General features: G+C 42.5%; 1 protein-coding gene across 4 annotated transcripts in view; it reads left to right on the top strand.

Moving 5' to 3' along the window:
* The window catches only part of side-IV (sidestep IV), a 110,662-nt gene extending 91,911 nt beyond the window's left edge, over positions 1 to 18,751 (top strand). For 3 of the 4 annotated variants that reach the window (XM_065312001.1, XM_065312004.1, XM_065312003.1), the window contains exons 6-14: positions 2,621 to 2,772; positions 5,376 to 5,535; positions 6,981 to 7,111; positions 7,226 to 7,385; positions 14,239 to 14,532; positions 16,499 to 16,801; positions 17,657 to 17,968; positions 18,319 to 18,455; positions 18,520 to 18,751. In XM_065312001.1, coding sequence (XP_065168073.1) covers positions 2,621 to 2,772; positions 5,376 to 5,535; positions 6,981 to 7,111; positions 7,226 to 7,385; positions 14,239 to 14,532; positions 16,499 to 16,801; positions 17,657 to 17,968; positions 18,319 to 18,455; positions 18,520 to 18,651 — 1,781 coding nt within the window. In that variant the 3' untranslated portion in view covers positions 18,652 to 18,751. The remainder of the gene's footprint in view (positions 1 to 2,620; positions 2,773 to 5,375; positions 5,536 to 6,980; positions 7,112 to 7,225; positions 7,386 to 14,238; positions 14,533 to 16,498; positions 16,802 to 17,656; positions 17,969 to 18,318; positions 18,456 to 18,519) is intronic. The other variant, XM_065312002.1, reaches the window with a different exon arrangement.
* Positions 18,752 to 21,609: the final 2,858 nt, after the last annotated feature.

The following is a 21,609-nucleotide window of genomic DNA, read 5'->3' as shown; positions in this document are numbered from 1 at the left end:
ACGCGATTATCTACACATTTATATCAAATATAAAATTTTTATTAAAATCTTGAAATTGGTAGGTATCAAATCAGTATCAAGTTGTTTTGAATTGCATCGCGTGTCGCTTCCTTGCATGTTGCGAATTCCACGCCGCCATATTTCATAATAACGACTCCTTTTGCGTTTTCCGCACGCCGAGGCAAAAAGGAAGATACCTGCGGCGCGTTAATAATAACCCTTTGATGGATCGCGCTGTCGCTAATTAATCAGACGTTTATTTGTTTCTGCCGACAATGCGCGAACGCACGCGCGCCATGTCGTGCTACCCAAAGAATATCAACCGCTACCCGCTGGGGCTTCACATGTCGGCACGACAGAAAATTTATTTTCCATTTATTCAGCTATCACCCGCATCGAACACACACTGATTTGAATAATAACAGGTTTTTGATGCCATGTGAATTATTACATCTATGAACACACTGTATATGTGAGAATTTTGCGATTGCCGGAGATAACTCGGGTAAAAATTGAAAAGTGTGTGCGAATCAATTATCGGACTCGTTTTTTGCCATTGCCATTCTTGGAATTGCTGGAAACGTTGAAAATGGTGATGCAAAACTTTGTTCACTTTCCGGGAAAAGGTATCGCGCGAATTTTTCTATATCCACACTTGTTATCTCGAAACATTTCCCCGGGATCATTTTCTTATCTTTTATCTATTTCTTCCGGGATTGCGAAAGGGAGCATCTTCCACGCTGGCAGGACTCGTTTGTATAGGAAGATATACGTTCGATTCCGTTCGGCGCCGTTTCTTCCGTTCCATGCCGGGCGTATAAAAGTAATATTTCTAAACGAAACGCGCACGTACACTCACCTTTCGAAGCTGCGGAAGGAATTGAAGAATCGAAACAGAAAAAAAACATAAATAAAATACAAGGCGCGGAATTGGGAAAATTCACCAGTGTGTGAATCATGCTTTATCCTTGACCATTTTAATACAATCTATCAAATATTGATGGATCTGGATAATACACATAAATATTGTTGATGAAAGCTAGCTGATATTAATAGAGATCAGCAGCTGAATTTGTGAGCAAACAGTCCTTTATTAAATCGTTTATTAAGCGTAATTCGGCCGTGGGGCTCGAAACGGCGAGGAAAGTACCATGACCACTCGAAGCGCAGACGATGATGATGATGATGATTCCAGCTCTCGAACTGCTATGGAACGTAGCAGGCGCAATGTTTGCTCTGGGCAAACACAGTTACATTTTAAACTCTAGACCGGATAATATTGCGATTATCCAGCTATCCTTTCCACCTACTCTTCTACTCTTCATCAGAGGTTTTACTTTTTAGACTTTCGGGCAAAATTTAACAGATCAGATTTCAAAGCGGTCAATCCAAGATACATCAGGGATCAAATCGAGCAAGTCTGTGTGGCTTCTGTGTTTTACTTCAGCTCTGGCTGCTGCTTTTGCGGTCCGACGGGTCCCCTATGTTGGTGCTTGCTTGGGATTGTGATTGCAGCTGGGTTGAATTGTCCCCCGCGTTCTATTATCTCCGGAAGCTTCGAAGCGTCATTTGCGATAATAGCCGCGCGACCTGGGAGCCCGCAACCGGCGCACAGTCCGTCAAACTCCGGCGCCGCCGCCGGAAACTGATTGAAACACTAATCTCGCAAGGCGGGACGATAAAATAGATCCGGGCGATTAAGTACGTCCGGCTTTGATTCCGAATTGTCGAGGCGTTGGCCAACTTGTGATCACAACACGTTTGGACAATTACGACGAATCTACTCTACAAGTATTAATACTTTGGGAAACCAATTAATTAGCAACAAGCTGCCGCTTTTGTTTTCTATGAATAATATTATCTCAAGTATTTTTCGTATTCTCTGTTTTGTACAATTGTATTCTATATTTTATTCAAAAGGATAACAACTTTTCTTGTGATTCAGTTTCCATGTCAAGTTGATTTATAGCCACGCAAACATTTACCGCATTATTCGATGAAAAGTATTCTCATTTGAGAGATTTCATCACTTCCGAAATTGAGACTCTTAATTCGCTTGCACTTCACGATGAGCCTCCTCTTGGCGGAGGCTATACCACGATCGTTATATATGAAATTCGTCCCCGTCATAACGAAAATCATAAATAACTCAAGAGGCTCATCGCCTTCAAGAAAGCGAGCTCGCCGCGAATATAATATCTCATAATATCCCATGATATCCGATGATGTGCCGCGATACTCTCGAGTTATAAAGCATATTTTCCCTATAATTGAATTATATATTCGGGAGCGCACCTCCCATCATATCTGCCAGGCATCCGTGCATCCGGGAGTCTATTGCGTTCCGCATGCGTTTACCCCTCGACATCTCATCACGGCACGTCATTGTGCGGCCGAAAACCGTGACTTGGAGTGAGGATTCTCGCCCGCCCGGCCCTTCTTTCAATTTCTTATTTCTCATTTTTATTTTATATTTTATATCTTGATGCTGTATATTGAAAATTCCTATGGTAATGTCACTTTGGTGCAGGGAGCTCCTTGAAACCGGTAAAATTGTTGCGGAAGACATGGCAACCGTGTATTATGATGATGTAATATAATATTATCGTGTTTATTGCAGTAAAACCGCAAACAGTAAATATATTGACGAAGGAGAAGCATGTTTCGACTGAAAAACGCTACGATATCGAGTGCAGGACGACAGGATCAAGACCTCAAGCCGTCATCACGTGGTGGAAGGGTAGTCGACCAGTGAAACGACTTGCAAAGAACGTAAGTAACGCCATCTATGTATTTTTTGTGTTATATTTAAAAAAATATTTTTTTGTTTAAAGTTTAAAGTTATTTTACGGGTTAGAAGCGCGAAAAGTGCCATTTTAATAATGGACGACTTAGGCCGTAACTAAAGTACTTTATCACATTACTAGACGTTGTTAAAGTGTCGTTTAGCGCATTTGATACTTAAGTATCAAAAAGACGATAGGAGTAAATAAAAATGGATGTTTTGTTTTTCAATAGTGTTAATTCTTTTGCACTAGGTTGTCGAAACCATTAGCAACAAAAAGCGTCTAATGAATTCGCCGCTGCAGCGCCTCGAATTTTCAATTAGCAAAAAGCAATTAGCAAGCATGCGCGCACGTCATCTCTCCATCGTTTGATTTCCGAGGCGAAAATTGCAAAAATTTGCTTTCTGATAACCCTCGCGTCAATTACACGACGTTACGACCGGACACATCAATACCGTGTGTTTCGCTAACACTAACCGGAAATACCAACTACCCCGATGATGAGATTTGGTGTGTTTTTATTGAAATACTCTGTAGATGAAGGAGTAAAAAACTTCGACCTTTGCTGGTCTCGCCCGTGATCGATTTTGACGCGTTCCATTTACTCCAATAACCTTTTCATGTTCATTCGTCACTTTTATTCGCATATACTCGCGCGCGCGACACGAAAAAAAGCACGAAAATAGAAAAAAATATATACGCGACCATGATGTCAGCACGACGAGAGTCTATGCCTCGAACGATACATTGTTTCTCGCCGCCATTGATGCCATTTCGCTGCCAGCGCTCAGGTTTTATAGCGCGGACTGTATCCTCGAGAGTCTCGCTGCCATGCTGATGGTTCAATTCACTTTTTTTCCGGACATGAAATCTTGTCATTTCTGCTGTACGCGCGCAATATTTGCAATATATTTGCGCAAATTGAAGGATTTTATGCGCCTTCCGTGCGATACCTGAGACGCAACCAGAACATCGGCGTTGAGAACATAAAGATTTCTTCCTGCTTTTCACGCGGCGCTTCCGTTTTTATTCGTTTCGCTTTTTGGTTTCGCTGCGCAGGCAATCGACGGCGGGTTTTTTTTCCAGCGCGCTAATTTAATACCGACGCGAGTAAGACGTATTTATTTTTTGCCAATCGTCGAGCGCAATTTATCGGCGGATTTTTACAAGCTCGGCTAGTGGCTGGTCTAGTGCTTGTGCAGTTCGAACGGAACAGAACGAAAAGAGGCAAGTTATTTATTGGGAATTATCGAGGCGATTTCGGCGCGCGCGGCAGGCGATTTTCGGGCTCGGGCGAGAAAAAAGAACGCGCACAGATTGCGGTACGTGACGTGTTTTATTAATACGCCGAAGACGAGTTCAATGGGCTTTGCAAACGATCGGAAAAAATGAGAAAACGACCGCCGCAATCGTGCCGATAAAGAGTTAACGTAAATTTTAGCATGTGAGAAAATTTTAATAGCCCGTGGAGAATTTTTATATTTATTGCTGTCTGCTTTGGAAATTTTCAAAGCCATACAAATCAGCTGTACATAAATAGCGAAAAAAATGCATTACACCAACGAAATTTTCAGAAATATTTTATTTTATCACGCATAAAATTTTTTTGAAGTTTCTACTTTATCTGTGCAGTTTTGGTTCGACAAGGCCGTTAAAATACACATTTAGCTATCGCTCACGTCGCAATCGTTCCACTATCGCAAACTTTTCCGGCACTCGAAGCTCTGCACCGGTCGTCGGTCCCGCTGATGTTGTTAAGGGAAACGAAAACTTTCGAATGCTTTAGAAAACTAGCTGAATATTTTCGCGAGTCGTGCATAACCGCGCCGACATCTTCTCGGCGACATCTTCGCGTGCTTGATGTGCGCAATAAAGCCGGTAAAACTCACGCGCGCGACTTCGCCAACGTTCTTTAATGTGCCACAAAAGAGTACTAAAAAGCGCCCGTTGTAATATTAAAGCACGTACATGATGATTGTTGCGGTTTCACTTCCGCATTATAAATTTAATGAAAAGTTATGGCCGCGGCGAGCGAAGACGGTGAAAAAGTTTAGCGCAGACCAATATGCGGAGCGAAGGGTCGAAAGTGTAACTGTAACGGTCACCTGGAGAATTCTGAATTATTTCTGCTAGTTTTAGACTTTGTAAAGCGATAAATTAATCATCAGCGAGGGTGTGATAGTCTTTGGTGTGTTTTTTTGGTTTAAATCGTAGATTTAAGCATAGAAATCAATGTTTTAGTTTGAAAAAACGTGAAATTCTAATAATTTTTTACAATTCATCTCAAATGCGCCATCTGTGATTGAATTGCTCAATACAACTACTATTAAATCCCTATATTAACTTTTATTTCTTATTTAACATAAGTTGAATCCAAATTTGAAATATTTTAATATTTTTTCTTTTATTTGGGTTAAAGATAAATCCACAAAATCATAGATCATCAAAATCGGTTCAGCCGTTCTTAAGTTATGAGACCTGTAACTAACAATATTTATTTTTTATACGTATACTGATTATAGATTGTGTATTTTTGTCGATTTTTCAAAGTCATGAAGTGTTAAAACTTAGTGAAGTTCCAACTGTCAGTTTCTGTTGCAGTATGGCGGCGACCAGAACAACCAGACGCTGAGCATCCTCACGCTGGAGCCGATGATCGACGACGACGGCAAGTACTTGACCTGTCGCGCCGAGAATCCTTCCATTGTCGACAGCGCCCTTGAGGACAAGTGGCGACTCAATGTTCACTGTAAGTTAAAAATATATTAATATTTAAATACTCTTTTAAAATTGTATTTGACGTGAGTAAAATTTAGGTTAAGTATACAGTTTGCCAGATGCGACATGTGAATATAGGTTATGTTGAGCCGAAAAGTTTCGGTGTTGAATTTTCGTCAGTCGCAATCCGTTTTTGAGCTGTTTCTGAGTTGTGGGCGAAAGCTAATTAAAAACTTTACGAACTGGAAGGATGCGCAGAAAAGTCCGAGCGCCGGGTAAATATTAGCCCCACTTTAAAATGTAAACTCAAACGTTGATATCCGCTAATGAACGTCCTGGACGTCCTCGGGCTCTTCAACTTCCAGCTACTTAACACTCTCCACGTCGGCAAATCGTTACGTTTTAATGTGAATGTTAATGACAATAAGCACATTATCTCCGGTGAGATAACAAAAAATTCAGTCAATAATTTCCATTTTTTTGTGAAATATTATTTTATCTTGTTTGTGCTGTATATTTTTTACGCCCGGAATTATATTGTTGTTGTTACCAAAAAATCATTTGTACCGAATTTTTGCAGGCCGGAAAAACATGTACACATAAAATGGTTGTAGGTTGGATGTTGGATGTTGAATGTGGAGAGTTTTGAAAACCACGCGAATGTTGTACGATGTTACGCGAGCGGGTTGCAGTGCGGTGGGGTGAGGCAACCCAACATACCGCCGCCGCGCGCGGGTTTGCCTAGCAGTGTGGGTTGCCTGCCTGCGAGCGAGCGACCCACTTCCGGAGCCGCTTCGAAATTGCGCTTCATTAAATTCAACAACGCTCGTAATTAGATGATTCTTGCAAACGTTTATTTAATTACAACGAAACGCAACGCAACCAGCCAAAGCGAGCGAGCGAGCGAGCGGCCAACAACATTTTTTTTTGTACGCGTATTCTTTTCCGGTGCTAGGTTTATTTCGAGCAGTTTTTGTGGATTTTAATTTTAATATTTTCGTATAATATTTTAGTGCACACGATAACATGATGTATGCGCAGGTTTAAAAGCGAATTTTTGAACAATTCGCAATTTTAACAAAAGCCGGCAATCAATATTAATAATTTTAAATTAAAATAATAAACGCTCGCAATTTTAATATTGAAACATTCGAATGATAATTTCGAAAATCAACGTTCGTGAAATTAATGTTTTCACAATATGTGCACCTGGTGAACAAGGATGTATGTATGTCCTTGCATATTTTACTATTTTCGCGCATATTTTATTGCGCAGCTAATGTATTTACGCATAAATAAAACTCCCTCTCTCGGTGCGGAAGCATTGTTTTCGTTTGTGAATAATGCAATCAATTATTTAAATTCAGCGCTCGCTGATCAGACGCGCGTGCGCCCGAATGCATTAAGGGCTCATCCCGCAAATATTTGCATTCTTTTTGGATTGGCAAAACATAATTGTGTTTGTTAATGTTTCAGATCGGCCGGTAGTTTCGCTCAAAATCGGCTCGACCCTCAACGCCGGCGACATCAAAGAGGGCGACGACGTCTACTTCGACTGCAAGATACGCTCGAATCCAAAGGCTTACAAACTCCTCTGGTACCACAACGTAAGTGTCAGCGCTACCGGCCGACAGATGGCGCGCGTTATCGCACCATCTGTGCCGGCGGAAGCGATCCTGCGATCAGAAATAAATTGTGTTTTTGCTCTCTCCCTAATGCAGGGTCACGAAATCCACCACAATGTCTCGGCCGGCGTGATCCTCAGCGATCAGAGCCTCGTCCTGCAGAGCGTGACGCGCGCCACCGCCGGCAATTACACCTGCAAGGCGGCCAACACGGAGGGACGCGGCAGCAGCGAGCCTGTCAGCCTTATCGTGCGATGTAAGTCCCGCAGACTTTCCTGCCGTTTTTCTTATCTGATTCTAGACTCGTAACTTCTGACTTTCAACTTTTCTAACCTCACACTTACACATACATAAAGTTGCGTAATCCTAACCTAACATGTGCGCTGCATTGGGTTCGTTAGGGCTTAAGGTGATTGTGTTTGTTTGTGCGCGCGTTCGGAAAAGTTTCTGCAAGTTTGCCTGCTTTCACACCTCCGCAGGTGGGAAATCTATAATGGTTTGACGCGTGTGCGCCAACTTTTAACAATTAATAACATGCGATGCGCGAGAATTTTTCAACAACACTATTAGCAACGTTTAGTAAACAATAAACACAATAAAAACGCCATCTCTGGACGTTTTTAGAAATTAGTTGTGTTAGTTTGTGGATAGGTGTCAGTTTTTCACTGTTTACACGGCGGTAATTTGGGTTGCAGCATGTTTTATTAAATACATAACTTGTTGCTAAGATACGGCTACTTTCTGCTGGGTTTTTTCACATGAACGACGGCAGTATATCACATGATGGGACAATGAGTGGCGGGAGTTCACTCTAATTGAATTTCGCCCGACATGCCGACATATTCTAGTGCCTTTGTGTCGCTCGCGAGCTTTGTCCGCCGGTCCCGGTCCGCGTAATGTCATTTCATAAATGGAACCACCCTCGTCGAAGCAGCGCATCGAGTTTTTCCGCAGTTGGGGCGTTTTTTTTTCATGCAGCTTCATATTATCATTGTCATGCGAGCGCCAAATTCAGCGTAACACGTATGAGTGCAGTCGGGGCTTAATTATGCTCGTTTCAGAGTATTCCTGTGAATCTTGCAGAGAAGAAAAGAGCGATGATGCTTTTGTGGTTGCGTTATTCAATTCGTTACGGTGTGTATTTTAAATCATCAAAACAAATTTTTTTCGTCGTGTTTGATGTGTTTCGAGTTAAAGTTGCGAGCTGCGGGGGCTGATTCATTATAGCGTTTTTATAAATGATAATTTTATTTACTCGTAAAATTGTTTGATGGTGATGACGCCGCGCAGACAATTATACTTTTATATTTTCGGGGGGCGAGTTTGTGGCGTTGGTGGGGTTTGTTCCATTAACCTCGGTTTAATTAAGTTTGGTGAGCCGCGCTGCGTTTTTCCTGTTTCACTCGACGACCCTCGACCGTACGTCTTTTTCGCTTATTGCCGAATATTTCGCATTGCGTTAATGACAGTCCAACAGTGGCACCCTCCGCGAATTGCGGCTGATGGACAGAATCAAAGTGAAAATGAAAACGAAAATGAAAATCTGAATTTGTAATTTGTAATTAAATCAACTCCTCGAATTTTATCACACGAATAGCGAGCATTTTCGAATTAAAAACTTTATCACACGAGATAGGATGAGTATCGTCTAGGGAATTTTCCGGGGCGTGCTTGGTGTTTGGTTAATATTCATTGAGAACATTGGGAGAACAAGGTTCCGGGGTAAAACTCAAGTCGTGCATTTGGTGGACAAATAAATTTGCTCATACCGTCGGTACCTTCCATGTGAAAGCACTAATTCTTGCCGTTAATTGGGGGAAAATTTGCAATTTCTGGTTTTCGTCGGGATGACCAACCAGGGACTACCGTTTCTTGTTTACCGACCTCGTTTGTGTTTATTTACACGTCCTGCGCGTACCTCACCCATCTCAACTTGTATTTAGTTACTCTATTACATAATGTCTAATTTTAGCCAATTAACTATTTTAATATTTTCAACTACATTATAAACTAGCTTTTGCCCATAATTTCGGCCCGAATGTTAGTAAAAATTTAATTAATTGTGGGTTGCATCACTGAGAATCGTAATTTTATTTTTTAATCGTGAGAGATGGTAATAATGCTTTATACCGCCATCTGTGATTGAATTATTCAACTATAACTACGATTGAATCACCATACCAACTTTCATCCTTTATTAAACACTTTTAGAGTTACAATTTTTGATATTTTAATAGTTATTATTCTATTCCGGGCCATGACAAATTCAAAACTTCATAAATCAACAAAAGCTGTCCATACGTTCTTGAGTTATAAACGTTATAACTAACAAAACTATTTTTAAACGTATTTATTTTTAACATATTGATTCTCTGCTGTGCTGAGTTAGTTAGTTGGTAATATAAATCAATCCTGGTGGCTGGCAGGCATTTGAGGTGTTTGCTCGCTCGCATGACATCGACGTGAGATTTCGCCGGCGCTCATATTCAAATCCAAATCCTCGCCGCCGCCGACGCGCAAACCGAATCATCGAATCGGCGAAACGTGTGCACGCCGGCGTGGCAGTTGCAGCTCATCCCGCCCGCATGTTTCGGCGGCTGCTAAGCGGCGCCAACTCGACCAAATCAAACACCCTCATGGTTTATTTACATATTAAACATAGGGATGCGTCGCTGCAGGAGATGGGCGGTCGGACGCACGAAGCGCCGCGCCGTGTGTTGTCTAAACAATTCCGTTCTGGCGGTTTACGTAGAAACACACCGAGACTGAGGTAACACCAACAATGCGTGTAACATGCGTATTGTTTAACCAGCCGGAGATGTGAATACAGCCGAATTGTCAGACGTGTGCCAACAATCGTCTGCAAGAAATGTTTACAGACGATTTTATTCTTAAACACATCAAAATTATATTTTCTACTTCCACCTCTAAAGCGGCAGTTTTTCCACGGTTTTTAGACACAAAAAGTGGTACTTTATATACGAGCGAAAGTAATATTCATTATCTACGGGCATTATTTACGGGACGGAGCTTGCGCCTGCGCATTGGCTTACTGAGCAGCACAAAACCATATGAAATGAGATTTAATTTAATTAGGAAATGATTTGTAAAGAGTTACATTGTTGAATATTACGAGTACAGCATGAAGCTTATAAAGAAGATTAAAATGCATGAAAAGTTGTTTCGATAGACTTCTGTGAATCTGGACATCTATAAAGTGAATGTAATCGTTCTGCCATCAACAGACATTCGCATTTCATGAATTTTCTATACATTTTTCTCATATCTGCATTTATTCAAACTTGACAAAGAACCTGATTTGAATGCAGAAGATGTACATGTTGTGAGATAATTTAAAATCAATTTTCTGCAACATCTGAGAACTTCTCTGGCTGATCCTCAATTTAATAATAATTGTGTCGTCTAGTATAACTACTTGTCGGCTGAAAGTAGCCGAGTGGAGTGATTATTTCTTGAAAATTAATTAAAATTTATTAATTAAGTTTGCGGCAAAGTTTCAAAGGTAACTTCCAGCGGGTGAAATTCATTCATTCCGGTTTTGATAATGAAGGTTCTGACGTCGGAGGCGTCGAGTGTAACGCACGAGAACGAGGCCAACGAAGCTTCAAGCTTTGACGCGCTTTTCGAAAACCGTGTGCAAAAATCCCCGGTGTTAACGTTTCCTACAGAGAAAAATTTTATTTTAAATTTATTTTTCATTTTACTACAAGTAGTAACCAGTGAACGACTGTTAAACTAAATGTTTTTGAAACGAAAGTGTTCGAACTGTTGGCATACTCGTAGCTTTGCTTCTTGTGGTTTGTTCTGTAAGATCCCACCAGTAGCATGGATTGTCTACATCCGGCTGAGTTTAGTACGAGGCTGAGATCCGTTGCTGTGGAAAACGAATAAGGAACCAGGAAGCTCTCGCCAAGAGTGCGGAAAGTGCGGCATTAAGATGATCTCGAGCAACAAACCGCAAGATGGCATCTCTCAAGACTAGCCTACAACACTCAACCGCCACTCATCCGCGCTCGCAACTCAGTCATCTCCATTCTTCACTAATACACTCGGGAAGTAAATACGGAGTTTGCCGCGTGTACTTTGCGTCTAGGCGAGCATGAAGGCTTCGCGTATTACGGTGCGAGGGAAAACAACATTTTCTTGGTTTGCTTATTTCGTTACACACTTATTTCGAGGCTCGGCGAGACGTTTCGTTTTCGGCGAGATTCCGGCGTGCGGTTTGCGTCGTAATTACTTCGTCGGTCTGGTGCTAAACGGCTTGAGGAATAACTTGTTATGGAAGCATCCCTTGCCCTCCGGGGTGTTTTCAGTGAGTGAGAATTTAGTTTAAACCGTAACATAATTTAAAAGAAAAAAAAACGAAAAATTAATTTTCGTTCATATTGTGAGCATGTTTGACTTGCGGTACAAGCACCGAACATAGAGGATAATATAATATATTATACTTTTATGGGATATAATATAATATTATTTTTGCATTTTTACCCTTTGCTATGGCTTCATTAAAAGGCAATATCAGAGATTTTATGTGCGCACTCATACGAAAGAAGCCGCTTTGAAACGCTGGATTTTTTTCCAAAACATTTTCCCTTTTGTGGGAGCACTGTGAGAGCGCAACGAGCGCTTGATAGATGGGCTTGTAATTATTTCCGGACCGTAGGTATATCAGCCGCCAATGGCGCGCGCACAATATGCACAATGGCGGCACGGGAACTACCCCAGTATGGGGCGCGCAGCAGCCGATCATATGTCAAGTCGCGCTCGTGAAAAGAAGCCACCCATCGAGCGCATCAAGCCAATTCCCACAATTCGCGTCGAGCGCCGAAATGTCGCTCATCACGACACAATGCCAACGTCGACGACTTGGCATCGTGTCCTCATGCGAATACTCGGATGAATAGCAGGCAACCCACCAGCCACCGCATGAAGCTCTTGCGATGCACACGAAGTTGTTGAATGAAAATAATACCGCCGGGGAAAACAGCGCGCGCGGGTCAATTGCTGCAGCAACCTGTGTGACAACAAAGCGCAATTTTTTTTTCATTCCCGAAGTAAAAAAGAGGCACATGCGAGCGAAATGCCGGAGCGAAATTATGAAGAGCGGAAAAAGTCCCACAGTGTCGCGTCGCATGGGGGGCTCGAGAGGCGGCCATTGTTTTTGGAAATGTTAAAAAGACAAAAATACGCTCGACCTAATTAAATGCCACGAGCGCACATATGTTTAGAGTTCTTCAATTCTCCACTCTTTTCATTCGAAAACACACATTGTGAATTATGCGTAATTGTGATGAATACAGTCAATCTGAAAAAAATAAACTTTTGCAATATAGATGGCGTTAATATACGTTTTCATAAAAACAGAACATTTTATCCACAAAGCGGCCGGAATTTGTTCAAAAATGACTCCGAATAATATCGATGGTAATGATTACCGTCATTTTTATGCCTCCCCAACGCAATAAATAACCTTTTGCCAGTGTGTACCTACACGGCCCACGGGTTGTTTTATTCCGCGTTTTATTCGCGTTATTATTTCGTTTTGTTTTATTTTATTATCGCGCGCGCATAAAGGCGGCCCACATTCGAGGGCATTAACATAACCATTCACTATGATTATTTATATAATGCTCGCGTCGCCGCGAGCTCGGCGCCTCCACCAGCCGCCCACTTTTGCTACCTTTAGTTACGTCGTTTTATACACGCTCCGAGGGCACGAACGACTCTGGCCTTTTGAAAAACCGTCGCGTCGCACACACAGTTACAGTTAGACAATGTTCGCGCTGTTAAGGTGAGTCGCCGTGAATGCGTCCGCCGAGCAAACTCGAATTTCCCAAAAACGCTGTAAAAAGTTTTTCATTTCAGACGACGCAGCGCCGAAGGCGAGTCTTATAATGGTCAATAAATAAGACAATTTTTGCATTTTATTATTACGCCGCTGACGGATACGCTTTATGCGGTTTTCAGAGCAAACGTAAAAGTCGCTACAATATAGGCAACTCTCCATACATACTCGCAGTTTGCAGTGTATGTGTGGTTGTCGCAATTTTAAACATTTCCTTCTCGTTTCTCTCCAGTGTTTCTTCGTTTCTCTGTTGTGTTTTTTTCCTCTGCGTACTTGTGTTTTTTCGGTCTCGAGTGGGAAAATGTTGAATATACGAAACTCTCCAGCAAATATTATTGCACGTTTTATATTCGAGCGCGTGTGCGTTCAGCGCTCTGGAGATTTCCGCGACCTTAAAATTCCAGCGTGCCGCCATTGTTGTCCGCGCATTAATGTTTCCGCCCTGCAGCGTCCGACGTGTAATATAAGTTGTATTCAAAAATGACAAAATTACCAACTCGCCGGTTATGTTGCTTATTTTAGCGTCCATTTCGTCGCGTGCATTTGACATTTTGCGCCAGCGCACGTACCAACAACATGGCATAATTTTCATTTCTCACCCCTTGCCTACACAAGCGTGCGGAGTCATGTGTTTTCTGTTTTGTGTCCTCGCGAAAACGGCTTAATTTGATAAGTAAAATTCCGGCCGCCGCTTCACACACCACAACAACAAGTTTTCGGGGGTGGGCCAAAGTCAACAAATTAAATTATTAATTTGGTCGAAACGGTAACTTGCTCCCCCTCAAGGCATTCCTGCTGCGGCTAAACGAATCAGCAAACGACTTAACTTGCAAGGAGTTTTTCCTCATTTATTTTCAAAACGCCCGAAAGTGCTGAGAGTACTGAAAACGCTGAAAGTAATTTATGACCGTCTGCTGTGCGAGATCAGCGCGAGCATATTTCACGAAAATAATTTTATTAATTTTTATTATCGCGGTCTGTCTGGCTGGACTTTTTCTGAGCGCCCGAATTGCATCCGCAGGACGCCGCCGCGCGCTTAACTTAATTTCGTTTGTTAATCATCCGGCGCGATTAAAACTGCCGGCGTGCGCAATAAAATTTCATTTGCGTCTGCCGCGGGCGAAATTTCGACACAAATTACACAAATCCAAAGTAAACTAAATCTAAATTACACTTGAGCTAAATTTATACTAAAAACAAAACCAAAAAAAAGTGCTTAATATTAATTTTTCTTTTATTCTAGATGCTCCTGTATGTGTCCAAGAACGTGAAGAACTCTACGGTGCGCTGAAACAAGAAACAGTGCAACTTCGATGTCAAGTGGACGCAAATCCTGCGCCTGTGTCCTTTCAATGGACATTCAACAACTCCGGCGATCAAACTGAGCTGCCATCGGCGCGCTATACTTCCGAACAGTCCTATTCAAAACTAAATTACACTCCCGTCTCAGACATGGACTACGGCACACTATCCTGCTGGGGTCACAACGAGGTCGGGCATCAAAAAATACCCTGCGTCTTCCAAGTCGTCGCTGCAGGTAAATCCATTAATTATCTACGTTTCAAAATGAGAAAAACAACAACTCCAACATGCTTTAACATAATGTTGACCGCAGGAAGTCATTTAAGTCGGGCTCTGAAACATGTCAAGTCTGAATTTCGGTTTTGTGCAAGTGCATTTATGCATGCGGGTGTAAACCTCATAATGGCGGATGAGAAATGATCCCGCGTTATCCGGAATATATGATATGATAATGCAATAGAGGTTCTCGCAGTCGAATGCGCGCTGGAAAATAAAACCAGGCCGTGAGTTTCAGGGCAGTTGCTGCAGCCAAGCGTGGTTTATACTAAACTAGCGGTACTCCACGACCGCCCACTACCGCTTCAGGGCATGCCACACATTTTATGTTTTATGTATGAACAGCAAGCGAAATTTGGCGCAGACCAACATCAGCAGAAACAGGGCTTATGCTTGAATTAAAATAAAACTTAGATTATACTGCGAAAAAAAACGTAATTATTTTCAAGTTTTAAGACATCGTGGGTTTGAATATTCCGGGCGAGTATTTGCGTGAGAAGGCTTGATACCAGATGGCAGCTGCATGTCGGAGAAAAGGGGTTAAACTTTCGGCGCATTTTATTCGACCGCAAATTCGCATAAAGTTATGAAAATGTATGCATCGCGCATATGCATGCATGCGCGCAGAGGCTTTATTGCGATTTATGCGACCGGCGGCGGCAGGGAGATTTTATCGAGGGGCACATATTGTCGCATAAACACGCTAAATCCGCGCGCTTTTCTTGCGCGCTGCTCGGGTTTTGTTCCACCGGGGCGAGCGACGTTAAACTTAAACGCACGCCAAAGCCGATAGCTAAAAAGCGACGCGCTTTAACACGCTGCCTCCAGCGCGGATGACGCCAAAAAGTGGCTACAATGCAAGCACGACAGATAGCACAGTGTAATTTGACGAGTTATGTAACTTGGACATTGTTGAAAGTCACGTGCTTTAAAATCGAGATTAACAACGCTTTAAAACGTTTTTACAGCTGTAAACCGTCAACTTTTTATAAGCCTCAAACATTCCCGGATATTCTCTCCACTGTGGCCTCGTTTTTTTCTCTTTTTTGTTTACTTACCAGGCATAATTAAGAAGAAAACTTTGCACTATGTGTTGGCTGGCATGCAACTTTAAAATTCAATATAACTTGTTGCTGCAAGCGAGAGAGCCTCCTCGAGAGCACTATTCCGACAAGCGTCTTGCCTTTTAAGAATAAACTTTAAGACTTTTTAATTGAATTTTAAATCCGGCGGGACTCGACGAAACGAGCGCCGCGTTTCGCCTTGCAACATTCCCGGTTCTCTTTGCTTTGGCAGGCCGAACATTAGCGAACTATACTAACATTACCAGCCGCGGCGTGGGCCAGCGTTTTCCGCAAACTATACAAAAAGTTTCCGAGCCGATAGTAATGTACGTCCCTTGGCAGACTGTGTTTGTCTTGCTGCTGGATTTTCTGAAAGCTTGCGCGAAAAGTTTTCGGCTAAGAATTGCCCTCTGCGAAATCTATTAAACGGAGGTCGCGTGCTCTCATAATCTGGACGTAAATAAATTTTAATTTGTTGCGGCCTTAGTCACCGCTACCAGAGCCTGTGTTTTGCTGGTAGTTGTGTCGCTGGCTTTTCAGCGAAATTCCGCGCCTAATTAGTCGCGTATTGTTGCAAACCTTGTTTAGGGTCGTGCAGAATGTGGCTGTAAACTGAGGCTTGAAGGATGTTCAAACGTTCCAAGTTTCCCTCGGCAAAAGTTTGTTGAAAAGATGAAAATTTTGCAGAAAAGTCGCAAAGTTTACGCTGTGGGGCGTGCTGAGATTATAAACACGATCCTTCATCATGACAACTTGTATCGTCAGTAAATTTAACCTTTGAGTATATATATTTCTAAATTTGCTGATTGATTGCTATTTAAATAGTACTCGTAAACTCCAATTAAATTTTGTGTGTTCCAGGACGACCATTTCCACTTTTAAACTGTACGGTGATGAATCAAACCTCGGATTCGCTGCAAGTGGAGTGTTCGGAGAGTTTTGATGGCGGCTTACCACAGAGCTTTCTAATGGAGATTGTTGAGTTACCTACAATGCGGTCACGATTGAACGTGTCCACCACCCGCACTCCTCCTAGTTTCTACGCTGAAGGCTTAGAACCCGGTGTCAGTTACAGAATAATGCTGTACGCCATTAACGCCAAGGGCAAGAGTGACGCAAGCGTCGTGGACACTGTCACGTTCAAAGGTGTCGCCAAATATACAGGTAATACTTTCCTATCCGTGGAGAAGAAAAATGTTTGATGACCGTGCTCAAAAGGTCGGAGGTCTTGTAACGTATGTCCAGATATAAATTTCGATTAAAAGTTTCTTAGAAGATTTCTCCCCTCGGGGCCGAACGCAAAAGTCGGTTAATATGTCTAAAGAGGAACGGCCTCACTTATCTGATTCCCTTTTCTCTGGGAAGGTGAAGCACACTGCGACGGCGATGTCCTTGTCGTGTCCTCGTTGCTTTTTTCGTCTCTTCCCTTTTAGAAAGCGAAGTAGAGCTCGCGCACGAGCACGCCGCGCACGTTCATTTCCATATTTTATTTCGAGTCTCATGTATAATTCATTTCCGTCTTTCTGGCCGTGTCTCCGCGCACGCGAGGCAATTCCTTTTACAAGATCTGGCGCTCGGCGTGAATCGCTCGGGATTGTTACTCCGAGAGCTCGATACAAAGTCTCGTTTGCTCTTTTAGTCCGTTAGTCGAGCCGCGCGGCGGTGAATACGCAATGCATGCGCGCGCCACCTACGCTTTTTATCACTATGACCCGTCGCGCGTCCGGTCAGCGCCGAGAGCGAGGAAATTCTGAATAATTTCGACCGAGGCGACCGAGCATCCGATGAAAGATATCTCTTTTATGTGCATAATTTTAACATATTGCCCCCGCAATGCCCACGGCGCACGGACGTGATATATTATTGCAATTTTTGATACTTTTTCCACATGAAATTATTCGACGTTGCTGTAGGTCGGTTTAATTAAACTTCGCATTCGTTTATTGCCTGCGCGCCGTGCCACAAATCCAAACAAATATCAATAAATCTCGATTTTATCGCCAGCCATAATTCTTGCAGGAAATTCAGCTACGATGCCGATCAGCCCGTTGATCCTCGCCCTGTTGGGGACAGCTGGAGTACTCGCTGCTGGTGTATGTTTAGTCCTGGTGGCGTTATGTAAGCGACACTATACACGACCATGCCATCGCGCAGACAACGGCAGTAAGCACGTGCCGATGGAGGCGGTCATCGCCGCCGAGGATCTCATCGTCGACGGACACATCACCGGCGTGCGATCGCCGACTTTGCCAGATCCGGTGCTCACCGAGACGGTGCGAAACGGCGCAAAAGCGGAGCCCACCGATCCGGACATCATTAGGAATCAATATGGTGAGTGATGTTTCATCACACGAACAGACCCAGCTTCCAGACGCTTCTCTTCTGGCTTTGGCGTTCACAATGATTGCAATGTTTCCATTTATATTGATACAGTAAATCGAACGGAAGGCGGAAGAATTCTTCGTTCAATTTCCTCTCTATTTAGACTTCATTTCTTTGCGTAGGACGAAAAAAAGAACGCGGTTGAATACAGAGAGTAAAACTGACTTCCTTTTACAATTTTACCATTTTGCCATTGCCTTCAATTCGCCAATATTCACATTTCGTTTTATTATTTTATTCTTTCAATATCTGCAAATTTACGGAGGAGTTTTGAAATGGAAATAAAATTATTGTTCCAGTGCAACGTCCTACACGCGGTTTTATGAAGGTGTACGAGCCACAGCAGGTGCAGCAGGATGTGGATGGCGAAGAGGACGAGGCCGACGACTTTGATTTTAGACATGTTGCCAAAGACAAACACAATCCAAATCAAACGGTAGAGATTTAATTTAATTTTTATTGAAAATTCATGTTTTTAATTTGGTTTTCTTGTGTAATAGATGTATAGAAGTCTACAGCGACCAGTACGGAATCCTGTGAACGCGCTGTCCGGCTCCCAGACGCTCACGCACAAATACCGAGGGCCTGAAGTGGTCACCACCTCCAATCGGATACAGGAGAGCTGCATATAATCTGATCATTGCGACCCAAATCGAAGGAGAAAAAAAACTGTTTTTATCATGTATTATATTTAATGTATTTAAAAATTAACAAATTGAATTCAAAATTCAACTAATCTCGTTTCAATCAAACCAAATTTTATTTTATTTTATAAATATTATTTATTTTAAGGTACCACGGATAAATTGATGTTCCTAGGAGTGTAAAATATCATTCACAGCCGCAGTACGCATATACAATTCCATCTGTGTGAGTAGCACTTTTTTAAAACTTTTTCCTCTGATGAGGTCAGGAGCAAAAGAGTTTCGTTTATTTTCCACGTATGTCAGCACTCAGCGCCTGATGATAAAGTATCTGCTTTCTGATGTTCTGATGCGCGTTTCACGCCCCCGATGAAAAGTGGCGAACGTGTGCAATATGATCGCGCGCGCGCGAGTAATAAGATGACTCCGCATCCACCCACTCCAAACGTCCGCATCGCGCCACTTTCGACCGCCGCCGCGCTGACGCTGGCATGTACTTGTAATATACTGTTTTGGCACTTTTTTTTGAAGGACCGCGCTCACTTTCCATTCCTGTAACGAGGCGACACCCGCACAACGCTCACTCATACGAAACGTCGACATGATTTATAGTCCCATCAGGCCGAGGTTAAATAAATTTTAAATGTGACGCTGTTTCCGAAAAAGAACCGAATTTATATTCTGAAGCGTGCGGTAATTAAACAAATATTTCTAGCGTGCTTCGAAGCCTCATTATTTATGAACGCGAGTCATAAAATAAAATATAATTTCAGGTCTTCATATGGTTTACCTGTTTATGATGAGGTTTGTGGTTGTGGAAATTTATCGACACTTTAATGCCCGATTAAGACGTCAGGCGCTCTCTCGAAGAGAGTTACTGCGGCTGAAGGGGCTAATTTGATTAAAAGTCACCCTCGTCTTCAATAAGTGCATATTTTTACGAGGCAATAAAGTGTCGGGCGTCTAGGTAAATAAATTTAACGCCGTATTAAGCACTCTCATATTGAGTCATATAATATTCTTATATCAACATTGCTAAATTCCGTTTCGGGGACTTTATGACCTGCGTCAATTCTGCGATTATGCGACGTCAAAGTTTTATGATTTGCACGCAGGGAATTAAAGACGTATCCGTGACAATCGTGGTGAATTACTCCGCGTATTTAACTTGGTGTTGAAGAAGTTCTCAGGTGAGGAGGGATGAATAAAGGCAAATATTTAAAGCGGGATTTGTAAACCAATTTCCTCGTTTCCTCGCGGCATTCATCAAAAGGTAGATTGATTTTATCTGGGCGCAGAGCCGCGTAATCAAATTCAATTTCGGGATGCTCGTAGACGAAGTCTGCGCTGAGAAGAAGAAGACTTCGACATTGATAATCTGAGAGTTAAAGCGGCACCGTGGTACGGGGACAGTTCGAGCTCATATTTACCTAGCGGGTTAGCGCTCACGTTCCTGCACCCTTCGTGCACCCACCACGACGAGACTTCGTCAAGACGCTTCGCCATAGATTGCACCATGAGTTTATTATTGGATTAGTCGAAACGGTCCGTCGCCTTTTCATCCCCTCTGCGCGCACGTTTTTCTTTTGAGCGTTCTTTGCGTTTTTCTTTTGCGCCGCCTTCGTCTGCAGTTTTTTTCGCATGTGAAAGCTTTCGTCAATTTCCCGACACGATGTGAACGTTCAATCTGCATGTCGGGGCGTTTTCCCACTGAATTTTCCCATTTTTCCACTTTCCCACTCGCGACAAGATACGATTATGTACTTTATAACATAATCGTTTTATCGGCGCCTTTTTATACTCGCCGCGTGTGAATGTAAAGCCACGTCGGAATCGTTGAGAAATTGTAGAAGACGACTTTCCGGAAATGCTTCAATTTTTTTTCAGTGCCTGAGTGTGAAAAAATATGCAAGAAATAAGAAGGAGAAGGATGAGTTGTCTGAAGAGTTGTCGACACTCACAATTCCGGTATGAATTTATTAGAAAACTTTCGCCTTTGTCGATGCCCCCGACACTCGGCGTCCGGACTGAATGAAGTAATTAAAATTCTTTGCAACTCTCATTATATTGATTAGCCTCGAGGATGGCTGATGCCACACGCGGCGCGAAAAGGTGAGTTTCAGTTTGGTGTTTTTATCATCACGCCGATTATTATTTTGAAGGAGAACTGAATTTTAAAAAGTAAGTAATTTTTATGAAAATAATGATTTTCACAAAGAATATCTGCATGCAAATTATTTCCAACTTCCTATGGAACATTGTGAAATGTGAGGCAAACGGTGTGGCCGGTGTGCAGCTCGTGGCGCGGAGAAAATTGAATTGTTTGTTGTTGATGGAAGTTATTCGCCGATTAGATTGCACGAGCGTTCGCTTGTCTCTGCCGGCTGCCACACGAGCGGATTGTTTCACATTTCGATTGTGTCGGATGCGTGTCATCGCGGCGTGCACGCGATTAGATTTTTATTATTCATAAAGCATAAATCACTTTCGCCGATACGCCGATCCGCGACACGCTGAAAAACGTGGGGAAAATTTAATCAGAAGCTGTAATCGATTTGTTCTCTGTTGATTTCAGTGTACAGAAGCAATATTCATGGCTACATAACGTGTTGTTGTATGTTTGTTACATAACTGAATAATATACCTAACATAATATTGCGCGCTGTGAAATAATTCGAGTGTTCGAAGCCAGCGCCAGCGAGGCAGGAAGTAAAAGGATGTTTGATAAGTTTTGAGTTTCAGTTGACTTTCGACCGGCAGCCGTAGCCGGCCCGGCCGCTCTAAGCGAAGCGTTAATTAATTTAATCAAATTAAAATTTAATTCGCAACTTGTCCAAATCAGCCATGTGTATTTTCACGACGGGCTAGGACTTCGCTATTGGGCACCGAACGAGTTTTCAGTTAATAGACTGACTGTAGCCAGGCACGCTGTTAGTTCGGATAGAA

The sequence above is a fragment of the Atheta coriaria genome, unplaced genomic scaffold (assembly GCF_025399875.1).
Source record: "Atheta coriaria isolate IRGN ID8LTWV9N9 unplaced genomic scaffold, Caltech_Dcor_3.1 hic_scaffold_9_pilon, whole genome shotgun sequence".
Taxonomy (NCBI): domain Eukaryota; kingdom Metazoa; phylum Arthropoda; class Insecta; order Coleoptera; family Staphylinidae; genus Dalotia; species Dalotia coriaria.
This window is presented reverse-complemented; position numbering and strand designations above follow the sequence as displayed.